The sequence below is a fragment of the Coenobita brevimanus genome, chromosome 97 (genome assembly GCF_032717465.1).
Source record: "Coenobita brevimanus isolate Jiangsu-jjx chromosome 97, ASM3271746v2, whole genome shotgun sequence".
In the NCBI taxonomy this organism is placed as follows: Eukaryota; Metazoa; Arthropoda; class Malacostraca; order Decapoda; family Coenobitidae; genus Coenobita; species Coenobita brevimanus.
Window position 1 is genome coordinate 9,128,443 of NC_137050.1, and position 21,091 is coordinate 9,149,533.

The following is a 21,091-nucleotide window of genomic DNA, read 5'->3' on the forward strand; positions in this document are numbered from 1 at the left end:
AGGCTGCTGGATGTATTTGCATAGTCAGATGAAGTGATGGATGTGGACATACACGTTGTCTGCATACCTGAGCCGACATTCTCATGTGCGTCGCAGGAGTCTGCCGCTCATTCTCTGAGCCTGAGAACAGCAACTTTAGCACCATGATTCTTTTATATACGATATTAATTTTCTCCCCCTTTCAACTTACTGCTCAGTTACTCACTAATGTGCTTTTCATTACATGTAGGTAAGCGGAATTATTGGGAATCCCTGGAAGCTGCAATGTCCTCCACCCCGCCTTCCCGTTCCTGAGTTGACAACTATTTCCCTGTTCTCCTGCATTGCCCACCAACATTAGAAGTAATTATTCACTGCTTTTCTCACCATGTTATGGCTCTCCAGCAGCGTTGCCTTTGATGTACTGCTAAAGAGACTTGAAAAAAGAAATAATCCCTCGACTCGTGCCACTTTGTTTGGGTTGCTTATGTGAAAAATATAAGTTCGATACTGTATTCATGTACAGTATTGATGTGTGCGAAAGCCAGGCGTGGATAACGGTGGTGTGTAGGATGGAACAGAGAATTCTAAAGGTTTGAATGATGAGCGACGGGTGGAATGGCAGTTCCACTAGGCACTTTGATAACTGTCTTCCTCTTTTTGTTTTTCCTCTTACCCGATTCTGAATCCTACACACTAGTGTTTAAGAGGAAACAAATTTCTTAATTCTTTACATATTCTGGATCCTACCCACCCCTTTCATAGTACGTACAGAGGAGCCTAATACACATAGATAAGGATGATAATGATGATATGGTTTCCTAGAAATTTGTATGTAATATTATGTACCAATAGTTCCCCTGATGTGCATTTAAGATTTGACTGTTGCTTCTGCAGAATATCGTCACTTGTGTTCCACTGAGGTTCTAATTTAATTTTTACCTTCCATTCCATTACTGAGTCGGTGTAACATATATATATATATATATATATATATATATATATATATATATATATATATATATATATATATATACCGGTATTTATGAGATATAACATGAAAACTGAGGGGAAAAAATGATGTTCTCCATTTACTGTACACTACTGCAGAAAAAGTAAATCTTTATGTACCGGTTAGTTTTACCCCTCGTCTCCATCCACTGTAGATATCTACTCAGTAACCGGGCACAATATGTAAAATACTGTATTTCGTCATCATCCTGGTCACTTTTCTCCCCTTCCCACCTTGGGATGGGGTAAGTTAGAGTTGAGAAAGCTAGGAAAGAGAAAATACAGTAGGGGGAGAACTAATTAACAGCATGGCTTCTGACTGGGTCACACTCTTTGAATTGTCATTCAAGCCCCCAGAATCTGACTCTAATTTGCAGGCTTAAACATCTGTGTATTTTGTTACAGTATATTCCTTTACATGATGCTCTTCATATTACTTTCATAATTGAGTCAATCTGTCAACTGTAGAGTTAAAAAGGGGTATGCTAGACCCTTGCCATGTACTGTACTCATTTGTACATAATTAAACCAACTAACTTAATCTGCCTCATCAACTTTATCTTCACATTCTTCCATTCTGCAACCTTCTAAGTCTACCATGCCTCTTCCCATCTTCAAACTCATTCACATGCAGTATATCAATTAACTTGAACCCTTGGCACATTGACCTTAATACCCCACTTTCTTACCTTTATTAACCACATCCATCCACCTTCCTGGCCTACTATGCCTCTTTCCATCTTCCGACTTGCTCACATACATCAGTACCACCACCCTATTTACATCCATTCTCTTCTTATCTCAAAAAATTGTCAACACCACCTTACTGCACATCATTCATGAATCCCATTGTTTCTTATCCTGTCTACTCAACTCACTCCACAGACATTTAATATTCCCACATCCATTGCTCTTACATTTGACTTTTCATTCTTATGTGACACCAAAGTCTAATACCCACGCATTACTGTGGGCACTGAAACACCTTCATGCAATGCTGTTACAGCCTTCAGACTCAGACACCTGTCCTGTTTCAATTCTCCAACAATAATCATTTTACTCTTGCCTACACTTTCTCTCAGCAACAATCACTTTACTCTTATCTGCATTTTTTCTCAAAGTGTGATGCTTATAGAAACCCATAAAACTTTGCACCATTCTGCAAAGCTGTTGTTCACCATTAGCAAGCTACACTATTATTTACACAGTGTATATCAGATCTGAAATATTCCACCCTTAAGAATTTACACAGTGTATATCAGATCTGAAATATTCCACCCTTAAGAAAAACATGCTTACTTTAAGAGTATGGTGATAGATGAACTGATTTATTCATTCCATTCATTTGGCAGTTTTACATACAATTACATGGCAGATTTTTTTTTTTTTTTTTTTTTTTTTTTTCAAAGCTGGGGAAAGCTGATATACTAATGACCCAACGCACGATCAGGTTACGTCAAGTAAGAACTGATGGCATTCCAACTGATCGTTAATTAATGTTGATTCAACATGAGTTCAGTGCGGATTTTGCTGGGCGTCAAGGACCACATAATCCATAATCTCAAGAAACACTTCTGCCAGACACCTGAAATATGTCATAGGCGGGTTTGAGGGTCACCATGCCTGCCCCCCTAGAGACTGGGTAACAGCTGTAGGGTCTTGGCAACTACTCCAGGTTGTCAGGAGGAGATGATAAGTGACAGGAAGAATGAAACAGTGAGGCTGAGGGAGAGTGCAGCAGTGTGGAGGGTGGAAAGCTTGTGGTGAGGCGTTGGGAGAGCGATGTGGTGAGGCGTTGGGAGAGCGATGTGGTGAGGCGTTGGGAGAGCGATGTGGTGAGGCGTTGGGAGAGCGATGTGGTAAGGCGGAGGGAGAGCACTGTGGTGAGGCAGCGGGAGAGCGGTGTGGTGAAGCAGCGGAAAAGCAATGCAGCGAGGCCAGGAACGATGTGTGTGATGAGGCAACGGAGGAGCATAGCAGTGTGCCAGACAGCACCGAAGATGAGAGAGAGGCAAATGAGGCAAGGCATAGCATTTGAACCTCACTTGCTGATGGCCTCGGCTCATCCTCAGTGTTGGTGCTTGTCATATGGGGGAGGGGGGGCAGGGGGGCTCAGTGGAGGAACACTGGACTCGAAATCACGAGGCTGAGAGTTCGCGCCCCGCCCATGTAGTTGCCTTTGCGTGGAGGCTTAGCGCTCTATTGTAGCCCTAGCAGGGCTGTATGATCTATCTAGGTCTAGCTCGGGGGAAGAATCCCTCGTCGTATGGGGGAAGGAGGAGGTAATGGTGGCCTGCCATGCTGCCCTATTCTTAGTTAACGGGAGCTCCCTGTACTACTTCAAGTGTTACTCTGTGCTGTCTGTCACTGCATCACTCCTCGCTTTGTTTAGGTCTTTGTCCTCAATGTAAGCAATGATGTCATCAATCCTCCCCAGTAACCCCATTAGTGTCCTGATGTCCAGGACATGAACTGGCTCATCTTCCTCCCAACTGTCCTTACCACCCTCCAGTGCCCCCGCCACCTGTGTCCATAACTTTATCAGCTACTCTGTGGACAGTTGCTTTGTGTGGCTTTCCAGGACCTCTTGGATATTAGCCTTATCAACCTCGTCAGACCCTGCCTTATAGGAGAGGTAAATTTCACGGCGGATGCCCTCCAGTGCTGGGAACCCAGTGAAAGAGTGGATGCACTTTGGCCATACCTTCCTCCAGACTGCATTGAGTGTGCATGCCTGAACCTTTTTCCATGCTGCTGTGATATTATTGACTGCATTTTTTATGTACCGGTACTTTTGCCGAGAGGAGTATTGCATCAGCCTCCCTGGAGTCGCTCACTCTCCTCTTTGACGATTCCGGTGCTGTTCCTCCATCATTTACCCCCACTGACTTCTTCATGGCTGACATTAAAATTTCTTCAGCTGATGTATTTTCTACCATCACTGGCCTCAGTAATAACAAGGCATATGGGGCTGATGGGGCCCCTCCTGTTGTCCTCAAGAACTGCGCGTCTGTGCTTACACCCTCCCTAGGTAATCTCTCGCCTTTGTCTATCAATTTGTGCCTTTCCTTCTTGCTGGAAGTGTGCTCCCATTCAGCCAGTCTTAAGGAAGGGCGACCATATCCGACCCTTTAACTATCTCCCAGTTGCTTCAACATCCTGTCTCAAAAGTTTTCGAGCCTGTTCTTAACAGAAAAATGTTAAAACATCTTTCCTAGCATAAACTTGTTTCTGATCGTCAGTATGGGTTCCATCAGGGACGCTCCACTGGCGATCTTCTCACCTACCATTCAGACTCCTGGTCATCCTCCTTTCGGAACATTGGCGAAAGCTTTGCCATTGCACTTGACATCTCAAATGCTCTCGATCAAGTCCAAACTGCCATCTTACGGTTTCTATTCTTCTCTCTGTGCCTTCATCCATAGCTTCCTTCCGGTCGTTCTGTAGCTACTGTTGTAGATGGCCACCATTCTTCTAGATCTATCAACAGTGGTGTTCCTCAGGGCTGTCCTATCACCAACTGTCTTCCATTTATTCATCAGTAACCTAAGCTGTACATCTAATCCTATCCACTCGCACGCTGATGACTCCACCCTTCACCTTTCCATTCGGTTCCCGCAACGTCCGTCTCAGCAGTTACTTCAACAAACAAGGGATGAGGCTATGGCACACTTAATGTCTGACTTGGTTCGTCTCTCTGACTGGGGTAAAAGTAATCTTGTTATTTTTAATACATCAAAAACTCAGTTCTTACACCTATCAGCCCAACAAAATCTTCAGCAGGAGTACCAACTAATGTTTAATAATATCCTGCATCAACCGTAAACATACTTGGTGTTTCATTCTCTCGGGACTTATCTTGGAAAGATCATATTACAACTCTTGTAAAATCTTCTTCCAAGAGATTAGATGAGCTAAGCCGACTCTGTACCTTCTTTACCCCTACACAGTTGTTGACTTTATACACGGGTTTTATTTGCCCCTGCGTAGAGTACAACTCTCATGTGCGGGGAGGCTTCCTACATACAGCTCTTCTCAATAGGATGGAGTCAAAGGCTTTCTGTCTCATTGACTCTCCTCCTCTTACTGGCTCCCTTCAACCTCTGTCTCTTCACCACACTGTTGCATCTTTATCTCTTCTCTGTCGCTACTTTAATGGTCACTGCTCCTCTGAACTGTCTACTTGCATCCCTCCACCTGCAGTCAAGACTGCATGGATAGGTGCAGGTGGAGTGCACGGGCTTATCGCACGTCCAGCAACAAACTCTCATCCAGCTCTCTAACGCAAAAGTTAACCATTACTCCCAGTCCTTCATATATGCAACAGGTCAACTCAAGAACTGTCTGCCTCTGTCCATATTTCCTATTGTCTATGATCTCCAGCCTTTCAGATGCAGTGTGTCCAGGCATCTAAAAATGAACAGATCTTGAATTTGGCTCTCTTTTGTATTGGTTTTGTTTTTTTCTTGGATGGAACAGTTTGTGGGCTCCTGGCCTTTGGTTCCTTCTTCCTTGCATAAAAAAAAAAAAAAAAAAAAAAATGTCCCATGATGCTGCAGAGGTAGTGGGCTTTGAAGATGGAGATCAACCTCAGATTGATGGGCTAGAACAACAATGTTGTGTTGGGTGATAGGTGCCGTACACCACCTTGATATCATTGACCCAGTTGGCATTGTCCAAAAGTGGGTTGCCAGATCGTTCTGTAGCTGGCAGAGTCACACAGGTGTGGAGACAGGCACCTGTCATGTAGGAGTGGCAAAGTGCAGTGGTCAGCCAACCTTGAGGTTACTCTTCCAGATAACCTCCATGTTCTCCTTAACATACCTTGCCAGCACCTGGAGGTTCTCCTAATGGTACGCAAACAGAGATTTTAGCTTAAGGTACCCCTCTGTGGTCAACCAAGGAGGAGGAGGAGGCAGTCTCCGGCTGCCTTAAACAAGTTTATTGTTCCCAAGACTCAGCTCAGTTTGGGGATTAAACCAAGAGTAAACCACAAGTCGCTTCTTATCAGATCATCATAATGTCAGTTTTCAATGTAACGAATCAGACAGGTTCATCTGATAACACTCTTCCTTCTTATACTGGTATCAGGTCTTTAGTAATATGTATACTGTAGATTAAAGTCTGCACACACTGCCGCATAACAAATTTTCCTTGATCCACTTTTGTTGATGGCATGGACCCTCAAAGTCTCTACACATCTTCACCCAGCTTTCCAGGTTCATCCCTTCAACATGACTAAACTAAATCAGTCATCTCCCTTCTACTTTCTTCTTCTTCTTCTCCACTCCCAGCCATGTTCTCCCGACTTCTAAGTATGTCCCATCATCTGGCTTCACTCCACCTATCCATGGTATCATTCTCATATTTCATTTCAGTCTTGACTGCAGCCTCTTTATATGCCCCTCACTTCACTGCCACACAATATCATACACAGGTACCAAACCCTTTCCCATTTGTGGACAGTGAGAACACTCATATCAGAATAACTCATTTCTAAACATTTTACAGCCCCTATGCACCCTTGCAATTGCATTCTGGTTAGCATTGATGACGTCACTGAGGTTAAGAATTGTCCACAACTTTCAGTGACTCACCACCTATAATCACAAATCTTATTGGTCTTCCAATGAGTTGTCCAACAGTGGTGCTTCACTTACTACACCTTAAGTCCACCACCATCTATAGGCCACCAAGCACTTGCACTACACTTCATGTAAATCCAACAGCTTCATCCAGAACACAAACTACTGTTACAACCCATATCCTTCCCACTTTCCAGATCTGAAGCAGTATTAAAGCATTTCAGTTCCATAAGGTACAAATCAATGAATCTGCTCTCATGTTTCTGGTTTCACTGTACATTTATTTCATGGACAATAAAATAAGCTAGAGATTGTTAGATTTATTAAAACTAATACAAATAGGCTTCTCTCAGGCCAAACTGAATCATTCCCTACAACAGCACTCCAGGATTTTGACAAAGGCATTCTAATCCAGTGAAGGTCATGGCCAGATCAAACCCCTTCCACACTTAGGAAAAAATTATCACAGTTAGTGAAATTGAATGCATGGAAACGATCGATTTGAGGAAGGGTGCGAGGATGTGTTGGACAAATCACTAATGACACTATTTCATTAAATCATTTTACCTGTGATATGAAATGCGCTTCTCAATTATTCACAATTCACCAGTGAATCTACCACACAGTCATTAAGGATTATGCAATAATGATGGATGATGGAAAGGTAGGCACTAATTCTTCAACTTAAGAAATTTTGCATTAAATCAAAATTTCTAAGACATCTTAAAATTATATGGAATGGCTTTTTATTTTTTTGAAGGACAATGAAACTTCTCTTCTTCCTACACACCAAATGCTGACCTGTGCTAAACTAAAGAAGCAAGTAATGATTGAGCAATATATATATATGGATAGACATGGCTAATTAGTAGCTTTGCCTGTTGCTGGAATACAGGTAGTACAGTACACCAAACTCAGCTAAACTTGCCTTGCTAACTCAACTAAACACAAATATTGAAATAATCATAATTGGCCCCATTTATGTGACAGAATAACTGAGCTTACATTACTTCATTGTGGACACAGACACTAAGCTATAAAATAAAGGGAATGGCATTGAGTGTCTCTTGCAATGCCAATATCCTGTCAAGACCAGCCATGAGTGCAGAATAAACATTACCCTGTAGTGGAAATTACCCACTATGCCATTTCATCAAGAATGTACGTTCTGTCACACCTAGCAGAATAATGATTAAGCAGTAATAAGTGTTCATGCAGTACAGTACAGCATTACAGCAAAACAGTACAGAAGGGAACAAGTATGAATGGTAACATGTGAATAAGCTCTCACCATAAAGCTCTGACAATACACAACTTCAGCTACAAAAAGTAGACTTTGAAGCTACAGAGAGGTATGGCATACAGAAACAATAACTATACTGTAATATGTATCTGTTATATGGTTAACACCTTGAATTTAGGGAATAAATTCTTTAATTATTCTTGCTACCTCCAAATGACTATGGTAGTTTTAGGGGAACCATTTGTAGTGACAGGGTTAGATACAGTCTCTGTTAACCCCTTCACAACCAGGTGTCACTTCCTAAGCTGAATAAATTGCCTGAAAATAGCAAGAATATGGTAAAAGTACATCAGACAAAAGGGTTCAGGTATACCATATGATATGGCATAAACCTTGCTCAGTTTAAAAAAAAAAAAAAAAAAAAAAAAAAAAAAAAGTCACTGTAAAACAAACTTTCTAGATTAATGAAATTCTTGGACAAGCCTTGTTACAAGATGTAAGTAAATATACAGGCCTTTAACTAAAACTACCTGACATTCTAGTTTCTTAGTCTACAGTTATACATTTATCCTAAGGTATATCTTGAGAGAGAGATACGACGGATATGCTGATGAATCATCTCTTACAAATCTTGAAAGTTGTATCATCACTTATATTTATTTAATTTGGTAAGTAACTTCAAATTATCTTCTATGATGATGAGTACAGTACAACTGCTGAGGTTAGAGACTGATAATGCTTAAATTAGTTAAGGTTAAAGGCAGTGGAAGGGGAGGAAATAGAGGAAAAGGAGGAGGAGGAGAAACTGAAGCACATTGTTCTGACAACAGAGATTAACAGGTAGATGAAAACCATCTACATTTGAGTCAGTCAAAAGGAGAAACAGACAATAAACTGAACAAAAGTAACATTAATCAAAGAACACAGACAGAAGGGATCCTCAACACCCTAAAGCAAAGAAGGGTGAAGATGTGTGCCTCTACCACAGCTGGGTAGAGAAACCACCAGGAGGGATGCGCTGCCGCTGCTGCTTGGGCTGCTCAGGTGGGGAGCCTTTGTCGCCCAGGCTGCTCTCGGTGGCCGGACTTGGGGCAGCTGGAAAACAGAGGGACTGTGTTAGTGGTAGTGTAAAGCTGGTACTCTGTCTTTCCCTATTATTTCTACTCTCATGATCTTAGGTACAGCCAGTCCTCGTAAGTAGATATCTGTCTTAAGATATGTGAAATGAACATAACTGCAGAATCAACTTTACAGGTAACAATGACTCAAATCAGCAGTATTTAATTAATCTCCCAGGACCATACCAAAAATATGAGCCTTGGAATGGGGACTTATGAAGACTTACTGTCTCTGACTACTGTACCAAGTTCCTAACTTGCACAGAAAAGAGGCAATTCCTGTTTTATGCATTTAAGCCAAGTACCATAAAGTACAGCAGACTTACATTACATCTATGGTTAAATATGCATACCACATCTGCTTCTTCATTTAACTGTAAAAAAAAAAAAAAAAAAAAAAAAAAAAAAAACTTTGCTAATTTATAGGGTGTAGTGCCTTAGATTTAATGCTGGGCTTAAAGCAGGCTCCCTATATTTTAAAATTACTCAGCAGAGGAGAGAATTTTTGATGAAATATTATCAGCATGGTACTACTAACCCATGAACCTTCTAGGTCCCAGCACAAGCCACATAACGCAGGCATCAAGTGCTGTTCACTTGCCTACATTTGTTAGTCCATATACCCATCTAAAATGTATGAAACTGTGTGGAGGAGGGAAGGGTAGACATAAGGTCAGGGAGAGCAATACAGTATTTTGGCACAATGCTGAGTCAGCAATTGGAGGGTTTTATTCTAAAACCTGCCTAGTTACTGACCTCTATGGGTGTAGTCCCTCAAAGTTATGAATATCACCTGCTGGAGGAGGTTCAAGCAGTTAAATCAGGATAGGAATATTTGGATTATTTCTATCTTCTCTGGCCTTCCTTCCTCTCCCTCCCTCCATTTGCAGTGCAAAGTATGAGTAAAGCCGTCATAGTGGTGTATCAGGTGCCATTCAAAGAGGGGAAAAAAGCCACCTGCATTGGTAGTACCAATCAATGGATGAAGCAATTTCTGTTTCCTCATGTCATTAATGCAGTATGCTTTCTTTATTCATTAATGCTGTACAGTATGCATCCTTTTGTCATTAATGCTCTAAGACATATGAGCATCACCGAAGTAAAATGACAAAGCCATCTAGCATATATGGTTGTCCTTAAGAAATGCCCAGAATAGAGAGAATAATCACAGTTCCAGGAATGAATTAATGCTGCTGCCACACAGCTACAAACCGAGACTTTGGGATGTTAACATCACCTTAACTAGGTGCTGCGTGATGCCCACGAACCGTTACATTAAGCCTTCTGTGGAAAAATGGTCAAGAAAATAAACTGAAGAACCAATTTTTCATGGGTGTACTAGCTTTATTACTAACTAACCAAGAAATCTGACCAGAAGAAAACTATTTCATAGAACCTGAACAAACTTAAACAGCACTGAAATTAACTACTACTGACAGAATCACAAAAGTGGTAACTTAAAAAAAAACTAAGATCTTCCCAGATCTGTCAGAAATACAAATTTGTTTTTTCTGGTGAACCCCAGGGAGAGAAAATGGTCACCAAGTTTTAGTCAGAGAATTTCTACTTAAAGTTTTGTATGTAGTAAATTCTTTCAGTTCTGAGGCCCTCATTCCCAAGGCTATGGCAAGGGAAAAATGCTTTTGTAAGGGATCTAATAACCTTTAGTCACTGAATAGTTAAGATGGTAGTAAAACGAACATGTTCACGGGTTTTTGCACAGAGCACCGAAAATTGGGAGTGAGAGATGTAGGCAGCACTAAAAAGTCCTTTATAGTAGAATAATGTGAAACAATTAGACCCAGCTGGGGTTAATGTTGCTATAAAACTGAGGAATAACCTATAAGGTATGGATGATAAATCCCTCGTCTGTAAAAACTTTGTAATGGATTTCCAACAAGACTCATACTGGTTTGTCTGTCACTGTTTGATATGGAGGATGAACTGATGTGGTGTAAAAACTACAGGTGCAGTCAGCTGACAAAATCTTTTAGGCACCTGTAAAATGGAATGTCAAAGAGATGTTGGTGATGAGTAGTGGACTGGGAGCATCAGATGTAGGTTTATAAATCATGACTGGGAGAGCCACAGTGGTGCTATCAGCAGTATATGTACATAGTCTGTATAGCTTCATAACTGATACATGGGAATGGGGTCTGAAAAGCAACAGTATTATGGGAAATGACAACAGTCTAACAATGAAGAAAAGGGGGCTTGCTAGGCATTCCTGGAGTGCTGTGATGCCTCACACCAACTCTTAGTAAGAGTGGAGTGTCCTTCACCTTCAAGTCCACGTGACCCCCAAGGAGGGGAAGATCACTAGGAGTTTCCCAAACCAGAATTACACTTAGATGCACAAAAAATTACCAGGTCAAATAAGCGTAACATATCCTTACTTCAACAAGGGTGGAAGTCTGCAAAGTGTACTACCTACCACCTGGTACACCTTGCACCAGTCTGGATGTCTAGAACTGATTGGAGGGAAACAAGGCATCCAACAAATCAAGCATTAAAGGAGCCAGATACCACAGAGGATGGTGAAGGCATGGATTGGCACAGTGACCTACTGGGAAGCCCACATCACAGAATGAAGACAATCCACAGCGCAAACTTATTATGGATAAAAAATAAAACACCCTGGTTGAAAGGATGATCAAATGGAACTCTGAAGTGTCAGGTAGGTCATACCAAAACAATACTGGTAACAGACAAAACTGTGGTGGACAGGTAGAAGCCCTTTGATTATAAAGACATGCAAGCCTTTTCTTCTTCTTCTTTTTTTTTTTTTCTTCTAACAGTGTCCCCATTTTGCGTTAGGGGCTAAGGCGTTGTTCCTGGGTAGAGGAATTTGGTTTTGGAGTATGTAGCACTTTATGACCGGATCCCCTTCCTGATGTCTACCAATGACCCTTGGGTGGACTCAAATCTCCGACTCTTCGGTCAGAGAGCTCTAACCCACTGAGCCACGGCTGCCACAGCCAGCTAGGTGACAGGAGAGTACTACCATTCCCAGCAATGCAGCTTACCCAGGCACAGCGCAAACTCACAACTCTGGTCTCAAGTCGGGCACTCTACCACTGAGCTGTCATGCCCCCCAGGTGTAAGGAAGCTAGGGTGGAACTGGGTATAGGTGCAGTAGTGCCAGGATCCCCCACCGTATTCCTATCTTGTCGCCTCCACTTACATGAGGGGTTTTAAGCATATGAACAGAATATGGTGCCTGGGATATATACCCATGCTGGGACCCACAGGGCTATCCTTGAGGAGGTTTATGGGCAAGTGGTGTCTCACTGACAGTTTCTCCAGGATTCTCTTCTCTGCCATGCAATATAAATTACAGGGAGTGTTTTAGGCCCAGCACTGGATGCATAGCTTAAGGCACTACATCCAGAGAAGCCAGTAAATTGCTTAATGTAATACATCACACTACTAGCCAGAAGCCATATTTAGTGATTACGCTCAGTATTAGATATTACTTCCATTATAAAGGAAAACTTATAATGATAGGCTTTACCAACCAGGTACAGTACAATATCCCTCACTTACAACTGGGATGCAATGTTTGAATCCTGATGACAAGCTGAATAATCATATTACTGTACAGTACATATATATATATATATATATATATATATATATATATATATATAGGTAGGTGGTGGCAACCATCATCCACTCACTTGATGTAGTGCTGCCTACTTCCTTAGCTTTTATCGTTCTTTTTCTGTGCCTGCCCTCCTCTCTTCCTGTTTCTCCTATCTTTCCTGTCACTTCTTTTTCCTTTTCTTTCCATTACAGGTGGCTTTACATTGAGTGACAAGCCAAATGGTTTCTTGTAAGCCAAGAAACCATTTTACATTGCTGGGTGGTAACCATATAACCAAACTATACGTGCTCCCTACATGTCAACAAGTGGGTTGGTGGAGGGTTAGTGCCCCTCCCTGTAAAACAACTAATTCAGTGTCAAATGGCCACCATTTGCGGGATTATGGTGTCTGGCAATAGACAGATATATACATATACATACACACACACACTACATATACTGCACACATACACAGGTATATACTGTACAAGTATATAAAATGTCAACACAACCATAGGATCATCTGAAAGTGAACCCAGCAGCAAGCTGAAGCAACTTTCTCTGTAGTCTACCAACCTCCTTGCCGAGGGGAGGAAAGGAGCTAAGGGAATTTATATAACCAGGCAGCAAAGCCATTCAGCTGTATCGGTGCCACCATGGGAATGCACTCGTTACCAGTACCAGACATTAAATATAAGAGTTGAATGCGGATATTGTTTGCATTTTCGTTTCTGAAGGCTCCAACAAGCTTGCATGCGTCAGTCTTGGTCACCTAATGGCAGCTCTCCATGCTGCTTGATCTCTAGCAGCTTCCCTATTTAGTTCCTTAACCCTAAGGTCACACTCCATGACCTCGTCCCAGGTCTTTTTCGGCCTACCTCGCTGTCCTACCCCCAACATTAGCACTTATCACCTTCTGCACCCAATTATCATTCCCCATCCTCTCCACATGCCCAAACCATCTCAATCTACCTCTCCTCATCACAACACCAATACACTCTAGTTCCATCCTACCTCTCAACTCTTCCATCGTAAACTTAGCATCGCCAGGCCTTGCACTCAAGGATGCACTGCACATCCACCCAGTCATTGCCATTTCTGTACATTTGAGCCTGCAAATATCCTCTTATTTTACTGCCCAGTACTCACTACCATACAGCATTACACTCCTAACACATGCCAAAGACCCCTTAGCACGGAGGGAGACCGTTCTCAATGTCAGGAGAGGCAACAGCTCCCTGGACTTCTTCCAACCACTCCTCACTCTTGCCACAGAGCTACCTCCTGCCCACCTCCAGCACAAAACATGTCTCCCACTTAACAAAACTCTTCCACACACTCATGAGGCTCACCAGCAAGTTCAATCCTTTCACACCTGGCAATATCCACATGCTCTCTCCGACACACCACACACATGAAAGCAGCATTATCTTGCAGTCTACCTCTAATACCACTATGTCTCTTATGCACCCACTTATCACAAACACTGCACAAGATGAAATTACTTAACACGCCCTTGTGACAAATAGCACATGGCCACTCTCCCTCACCACCACCCTAGATACCATAATTTGCTTTATCTGCATTTACTCTTAAGCCCTTGTGCCCCATACCATCTCTCCTCTTCCTGAGTCTTTCCTCTGCTTTCCTTTCATTTTACCTAAACAGCATACAACATCTCCCACGGGAGTCCATTTCTGAAGTCACGTGAGAGGGCTTCAAGTACCATGATAAATAAGAAGGGACTCAAGACTGACCCCTGATGCACGCCAACATTCACGGAAAACCCATCACTCAAATCTCCATTCACTCTTATCTGGGTGTGAGCACCCACATACACGGCCATAACGACCCTAACCAGCCACTCCTTGATCCCAAGCTCTCTCATTGTCCACTTCACCACCTTTCTAGGGACTCTGTCAGTGGCCTTCTCCAAATCAACAGAAACAAAGTACAATTCCCTTTTCTTTCCTATTTATTTTTCTTGAAGCTGTTCAACAAAGAATATGGTATCAGTGGTTCCTTTGCCTGGCACAAACCCAAACTGCATCTCATCAATATTCACTCTTTCTCTAATCATAGCTTGTAGACTCTCTCCATTATCTTGTCTAAAAGCTTTATGCCTCTATAATTTCCTCTTTCCAGGGCATCACCCTTCTCCTCGTACACATTTGCAATTACACTCTTCAGCCAATCATCTGGGACAACATACTCATATATAATCGTATTTATCAGGTCAGCGACTAACCTTGCTCTTTTATCTCCTGAGGCTTTCAACATTTCAGCAGTCAACCGAGACACACCTGCTACCTTCCCCACATGCATCCTGCCTATTGCCCTGCTCACAGTTGCAGCATCACTCAAAAGCTAAGGGCCAAACACTGGACTGAATGTGGATATGCTTGGGGATTTCAGAAATGTTTGCCATGAAGTCCCCCCCCCCCCCAATAAACTTCATTGTAGGTGGGGGTAATCACCATCCACTAACTTGATGTAGTGCTGCTCTCCGGTGTCTGCCCTTTCCTCTCCTCCATCCTTATTTCCTTCCATCCTCTTCTGTCTTTCTTTCCTTCATTCTTTCCTTGTCTTTTTGCCTATGGGTGACTTTACACTCCCTCTTCTTATCCTCTTCCTTCTGCCTGTGGGTGACTCTACATTGAGTGACAAGCCAAGTGGTGTACACTAGGAAACCATTTACTACGCTGTGTGGTAACTATATAACCAAATTTTGGCGACTGGTGGTTTACTAGGTAATTACGGTGCTCCAGTCAGATTGAGCTGGTGAAAGTTTATATCCAAGGGATGGTTGGGGTTTACTGCTCATGTTATGCCACTCTGGGATGAGTGAGGCTGGTCACTCTCATCTTAAATGTCAGGACTGACCTGCTTAGCAACGGGCTCCTACGCTCCTCATGGGGCAACATAGGATTGGATGATGTATGGAATAAACTTCAGCTGAAATAAACCTATATAATACATTAACTTTCATTCACAACTTAAATCCTAACTCAGAATACAAGGATTCTAATAGGTAGCAGGGGATACTTCTCCTCCTGCCAGTGCTGAAGTAATTCATGGGAAAAATCAAGAAAATGTTATTTCAGTGATGTTTCATACTGAATGTTTGGTATCACCATCCTAATATAATCAATGTGAGAACTCTCAAAGGGAAGAACTTTCAAATATCAAACAGCGTGAGTGGCAGAGCATTAGAGAATGGAGATAACACCTTCAAATGGGTGCATCTCAATCATGCAGTGAAGAAACAGGCAACTGGTATGTAATTACCATATAGTACTGATACAGGCTGCAGTAGGCATAATGATACATGAAAGAACTACTATACGAGGAATTGCCTCTTCAATATACAGTATTAAAAGACAGACATCAAGTATTACTGATCACTGAAGTTATAATACGATGCACCAGTATATGAAACTGTAGATGGTAATGGAACTTGAAAAAGCTAACACAATATTTCAACATACAGCTCACAGGTATGTAAAGCACTATTGCACATATCACTGTACTGGTATTTTTATTACTACTATGAAGTCTAAAAATCTATTAGTGTAATTCACCTTTATATTTTATGCATTTATTAAAACTGTACTTAGTAATTAGCAATCCCCCTTAAAAGTACACCCCCACCCCCACCACCACCACAGGTTAGTCAACACTACACTACAAGCAAGAGTTAAGCTACGATGGAAGCTTTAATGGTTTCGGGTCTGTGTGCTGGGGCTCTCACATTATTTCCTTGGTAAGATGACACCTATTAAATCCACCCACTCAAGTTTAACAAAACAGTACAAGATTAAATGCTAATTTGAGTTTACCAAAACAGAACAAGATTAAATGCTAATCTTCTTTTTCTAGTCCATACCATTTTAGTCAAATAGCAATGGAGAACTGTACCAATTCATAAAGTATATTATTGATGGGCTTTGAGTCCAGCACTACCATACCATTACAGTAATAATTGTATGTGCATTATAAACTACACAATAAAACACTCTACAGTCCTGTAATACAATTAACATTACTCATGAGAAATATATCAACTACAATCTATTGGGTACTTCAGTAACCCCTTGATTATCCGGACGCTCTGAATCCGAACACTAGGCCTTAGCTCTATTATGTCAGTATCCAGATTTCTTTATGCATTTATTAAAACACAAACACAAAATTTCTGACATGGCCAGCTGGGTACCCTACAAATTTTAAAAATCAGTAGGGCAGCTGGCTGGCCTCTGGACACAATCTGGTAGTACAGCCTAACTCACCAGCTGAACAAAAATGGCCACCTGCCTCCTCGCTGAATGGTCAGTCGCCCAGCCGGCTTCCTGAGCCGCGTGCTGGTAACAGAACCTTACTCACCAGCTGAGCAAAAATGGCTGTCCACCTCCCTACCGCATAGTCAAAGTTGTCTGGCCGGCCAGTAGAGACATGGACATGGCAAAGCTGTGTTCAATGGTGGGCACTGCACTTTCCCATCTCATTGTCCAGCTCCAATGGTTAGAGAAGGAGGAGTTTTCTGACATTTGTTATGTGATTACATTAGCCACTAGACCACACGGGATTACTGTACACCAACTACTGTACAGGCTAGTGGGTTATGACATCTGTCGGCCATTCCCATTTTTTTTTTTTTTCCTCCTTAGTGTCCAGCATTATATCAGATATTCGCCTGTGTGTTCTGATGTCTAAATAACTGAAAGACCAAAGAACACTGCCAACATCAGAAGATGTAATGTACAAATTGGTAGGGTCTCAATGGGGTCTGAATGGTATGGGTATTATTCCATATCAGGACATCGTCTGGATCTGAACATACCAACGGCTCTATGTGTATTACGTCGGATAATTAAGGGATCACTGTATTTTCTTAAAGCATATTGTAATAACTATAATCCAACTTAACCATTCTCTTCCTACATGGTGGTTATCTTATCTTGAACTTGAGGAAATACAGCAGTGATATTAATTATTAAGAAGATGACTACCACCTTTAATAGGTATGAATGAAGCCAACACCCAAAATATATTTTGCTGATTAGCACTATCACTAATGCAGTGTAATACCCAGTATACTGCATATGAATCCAAGGTACAGTCGATCATTAAATCAGTAATGTACAGTACTGTAGGAGAATTTACTTCCCACTACAGGAACATTTCAGCAGAGTTAAGTTCATCACCTCTGTTTATATATACAGTATAGAGTATATAGTATAGGATAAATTTATACTTATTTTAATGTGAGAGAAGCCTGTGCCTCACAGACCCGACATACCTTTCCTCTTGCAGCGCGGGGCGTGGTCCCAGCACACCACACCCACGCCAGTCACAGGATCACGCCGGTTCCAAACTCGTGGTGTGACTGATAGCGTGTAGTGTGGGGGTAAGGCATCAGGCCTCTACTCCGCAACCACACCCAGGCATCAGCAAGTGCCACCACAACCACAATCATGCAATACCCAACTAAGCCACCATATCGAACATTTGAGATTGTACACCACTTTCATCACAAGCATAACCATGCTATACTATACTCACCTAACCACTATATCAAACACCTGAAATGATTCATCACCTTCACTGCAATCACACAAAACACAGGCAGCAAGCTGGTTTGCACCAAGAAATGGGCAGTACTCCATTTTCTATTCCTGTAATCATTACAGTTAGAACCCACACTCCACTATCATCACATACTCTTACCCCAGCATGGCTCTCCCATAAATATGCAACACATGTGAAATTAAAAATTCATAAGGAATACACCACTTTTACATAGCCCACCATTAGGCATTACAAATGCAACAAACATCTGCAGTGGTCTGCCAGTCAACATATCTAGTTGCAATTATCACTCAGTAAATAACACAGATCCACCATCATTCAAAGATACTCTGCTCATATTCACACAAACAGCAGTGTACAAGAGGGATGTGTCTCTTCACTGATTTTTTAAACAAACTTTGATATTTGACAGGAATACTGTACTTTGTGATTCCATATCACAGAAAATACAAAACTGATGCAATATCTCCCTGGTGGAGAAATAATACCGCTTCACTGATTCCTGCACAGGTATTAAAGAATGCAGTATCCTGTAAGGCTACTGATTTATTACAGCAACTGTAATATAGTGTCACAGGATGTGTTTGCAAAATCAATGCTCTTATTGAGAATGAGCCACTCTGTCAACAATTTTAACTATGACTGAGGAGGGTAATACAATGGTACAAGCAATGAACTGATGTTATCCGTTATAAATATAAAGTATAGTATCATATTAACCTCTGCACCCAAGAATAGTACAAAGAAGCAAACAAAATGCTAAAATAATGTGATCGAGCACATACTACTGTATCGCTTTCACACTGCACTTGAAAAAGTATTGTCATGAACCTCTTCCCCCCCAAGAATTATAAGAAAGCATACCCGAGACAATATCCCTCCGTACCCCTGGCATCTGATCAATGCACACACACACACATGGTGGCTCTGCATGAGTAAGAAACAACTGCATACAAGTGGTCAGCTCGTTAACAGGGGCAGGCATTGGGCAAAAACATGTGGGTAATCTTAAACACTTTTTATATCAAACTTATTACTCAATGTGCTCCACTTCAAAATATAACTGTGAGCATAATACTAAAATAAGAAAAGAAAAGAAAAAAATTAATCTCTTACGTCAGTGAAGTTTGCGGAAAAAATATTCTGTAACAGCTACGACAGTCATTAAATAGTCACTGCCCCTGTCGTGTGCTGTGGTTAGTAAAGGCTGAGATGTGGTTGGCTGACAATAAGTGTTGCTGTGAGGCAAGCCCTGAGTGGCTAAAGCAAAAGTGCAGTGCCTTTGTGCTCACTTGATATCATGGGTTGTATTCTCATCAGTTACAGAGGCCCCAACACTTCTTCCTTACCTCCATATTGCATTTTGACATGTGGCATGTCAAAACTCTCATGTACTGTACATTATTTTTACTGTACTGTACATGGTAAGCCAATACATTGTGTACTGAAAATGTATAAGTACTGCAGAAAATAAAAAGATGTAATGCACAAACAGAACATTACAGAAGAGGTGTTAGAAAGCCTCCTGTGCTCAAGAAAATTACTCTTTGTAAAGAGACTGGTCACTTTCAGTATGCGTCAAGATCTCTCTCCATAATTTTTACCAATTCTAGACTCTTTACAATATTTTTATCCATTCTGAGTAACGATTTCGCTTCTGTTTTATTTTTGCAACTGCTGAATTGTAACTTTCAGCTTAGGTAAGATTTCTTGTAGTGAGGGGGTTATACATACTGTGGCCTTAGGAGTGGCAGAGGATGTGTGGATCAAATACTTGCAGCGAGACAGAGTGAAGAAAGTTTGTGAGAAGGACGATAAAGTGTTTATGGCATTTAAGGATCTGTAAAAAGCATATGACAAAGGAGACCGAAAAGGATTGAGGAAGGTTTTGCTCCTGTACGGTGTAGATGGCATGCTGCTAGGTGCCATCAAGAATTTTTATGATGGTAGTGAGGCATGTGTAAGGGTTAATGAGCACCTAAGTGAATGGTTCACGATCAGTGTGGGTGTGTGACAAGGTTGTGTGATGTCCCCATGGTTGTTCAGTATATACATGGATGGGGTGACGAGAGAAGTAAAAAGTAATGGAGAAAGGGATGGCATTGGTAATGAATGGTGATGGATGGAATATCTCAAATTTGCTGTATGCTGATGATGCAGTGCTACAGTACAGTACTTGCAAACAGCGGACAGGAACTTAGTAGACTAGTGCAGAGGTGTGCTGACGTCTGTGAGCATTGTGCCTTGAGAGTAAATGTAGAAAAGAGTAATGCAATGGCAATTCAGAGAGAAGGTGGCTTCCAGTGTGATGTTTCAGTGAATGGAGAGAGACTGGAACTGGTGAGAGAGTTCAAATACCTGGGTACAGTGACAGAAAAAGAGGAAAATGTGCAAAAGAAGTGGAAAGTAGAGTGACACAAAGGAGGAAAGTAGCTGGTGCTATGAAGGCTTGATAAGAAACAGAGGCTTGAGTGTCGCAGCTGCAGGAGGCTTACATGAAAATGAGAAGTCAAGAGTGACAGCAGTGGAGATGGGACTGCTGAGCAATGTATGTGGAGTACAGAGAATGGACAGGATACAAAATAATGTGATTCATGAGAGATGTAGAGTAGGGAGGTCTGTGGACACCAGAATCAAAGAGTGTATTGAGGCAGTATTGCAATGTGGAGAGAGTGGATAACAACAGGGTGGTGAAAAAGACACAGTATATCTTAGTGAATCTGAAGGAGGGAGGAGGCAAAGTAGGCCAAGGAGAATGTGGAGGGATAAGGTGGATGAGTGTGTGAGGAAGAGAGGTATGGCAGCTGGTGAGGCTAGGGAACTGACAAAAGAGATGCATGGATGAATGTTCTAAGAAGCGCATGATCAGGGATTTGGCATCCCTTTTTAATGTGATAGCATCCGGATTGACTCTATCAGATACGTTACGCAAAGCTACGGGATGTGGTGAAAGTTTTTTGGCGTATCAGATAGACCCAGG

At 41.7% G+C, this 21,091-nt stretch overlaps 1 protein-coding gene across 4 annotated transcripts in view; it reads right to left on the reverse strand.

Annotated features, from left to right (window-relative positions):
• Positions 1-6,882: 6,882 nt before the first annotated feature.
• Positions 6,883-21,091, reverse strand: part of LOC145413805 (uncharacterized) — a 145,732-nt gene continuing 131,523 nt past the window's right edge. For 3 of the 4 annotated variants that reach the window (XM_080283466.1, XM_080283463.1, XM_080283464.1), the window contains 2 exons: positions 17,822-17,908; positions 6,883-8,913 (listed from right to left, as the gene is read on the reverse strand). In XM_080283466.1, coding sequence (XP_080139592.1) covers positions 8,798-8,913; positions 17,822-17,908 — 203 coding nt within the window. In that variant the 3' untranslated portion in view covers positions 6,883-8,797. The remainder of the gene's footprint in view (positions 8,914-17,821; positions 17,909-21,091) is intronic. The other variant, XM_080283467.1, reaches the window with a different exon arrangement.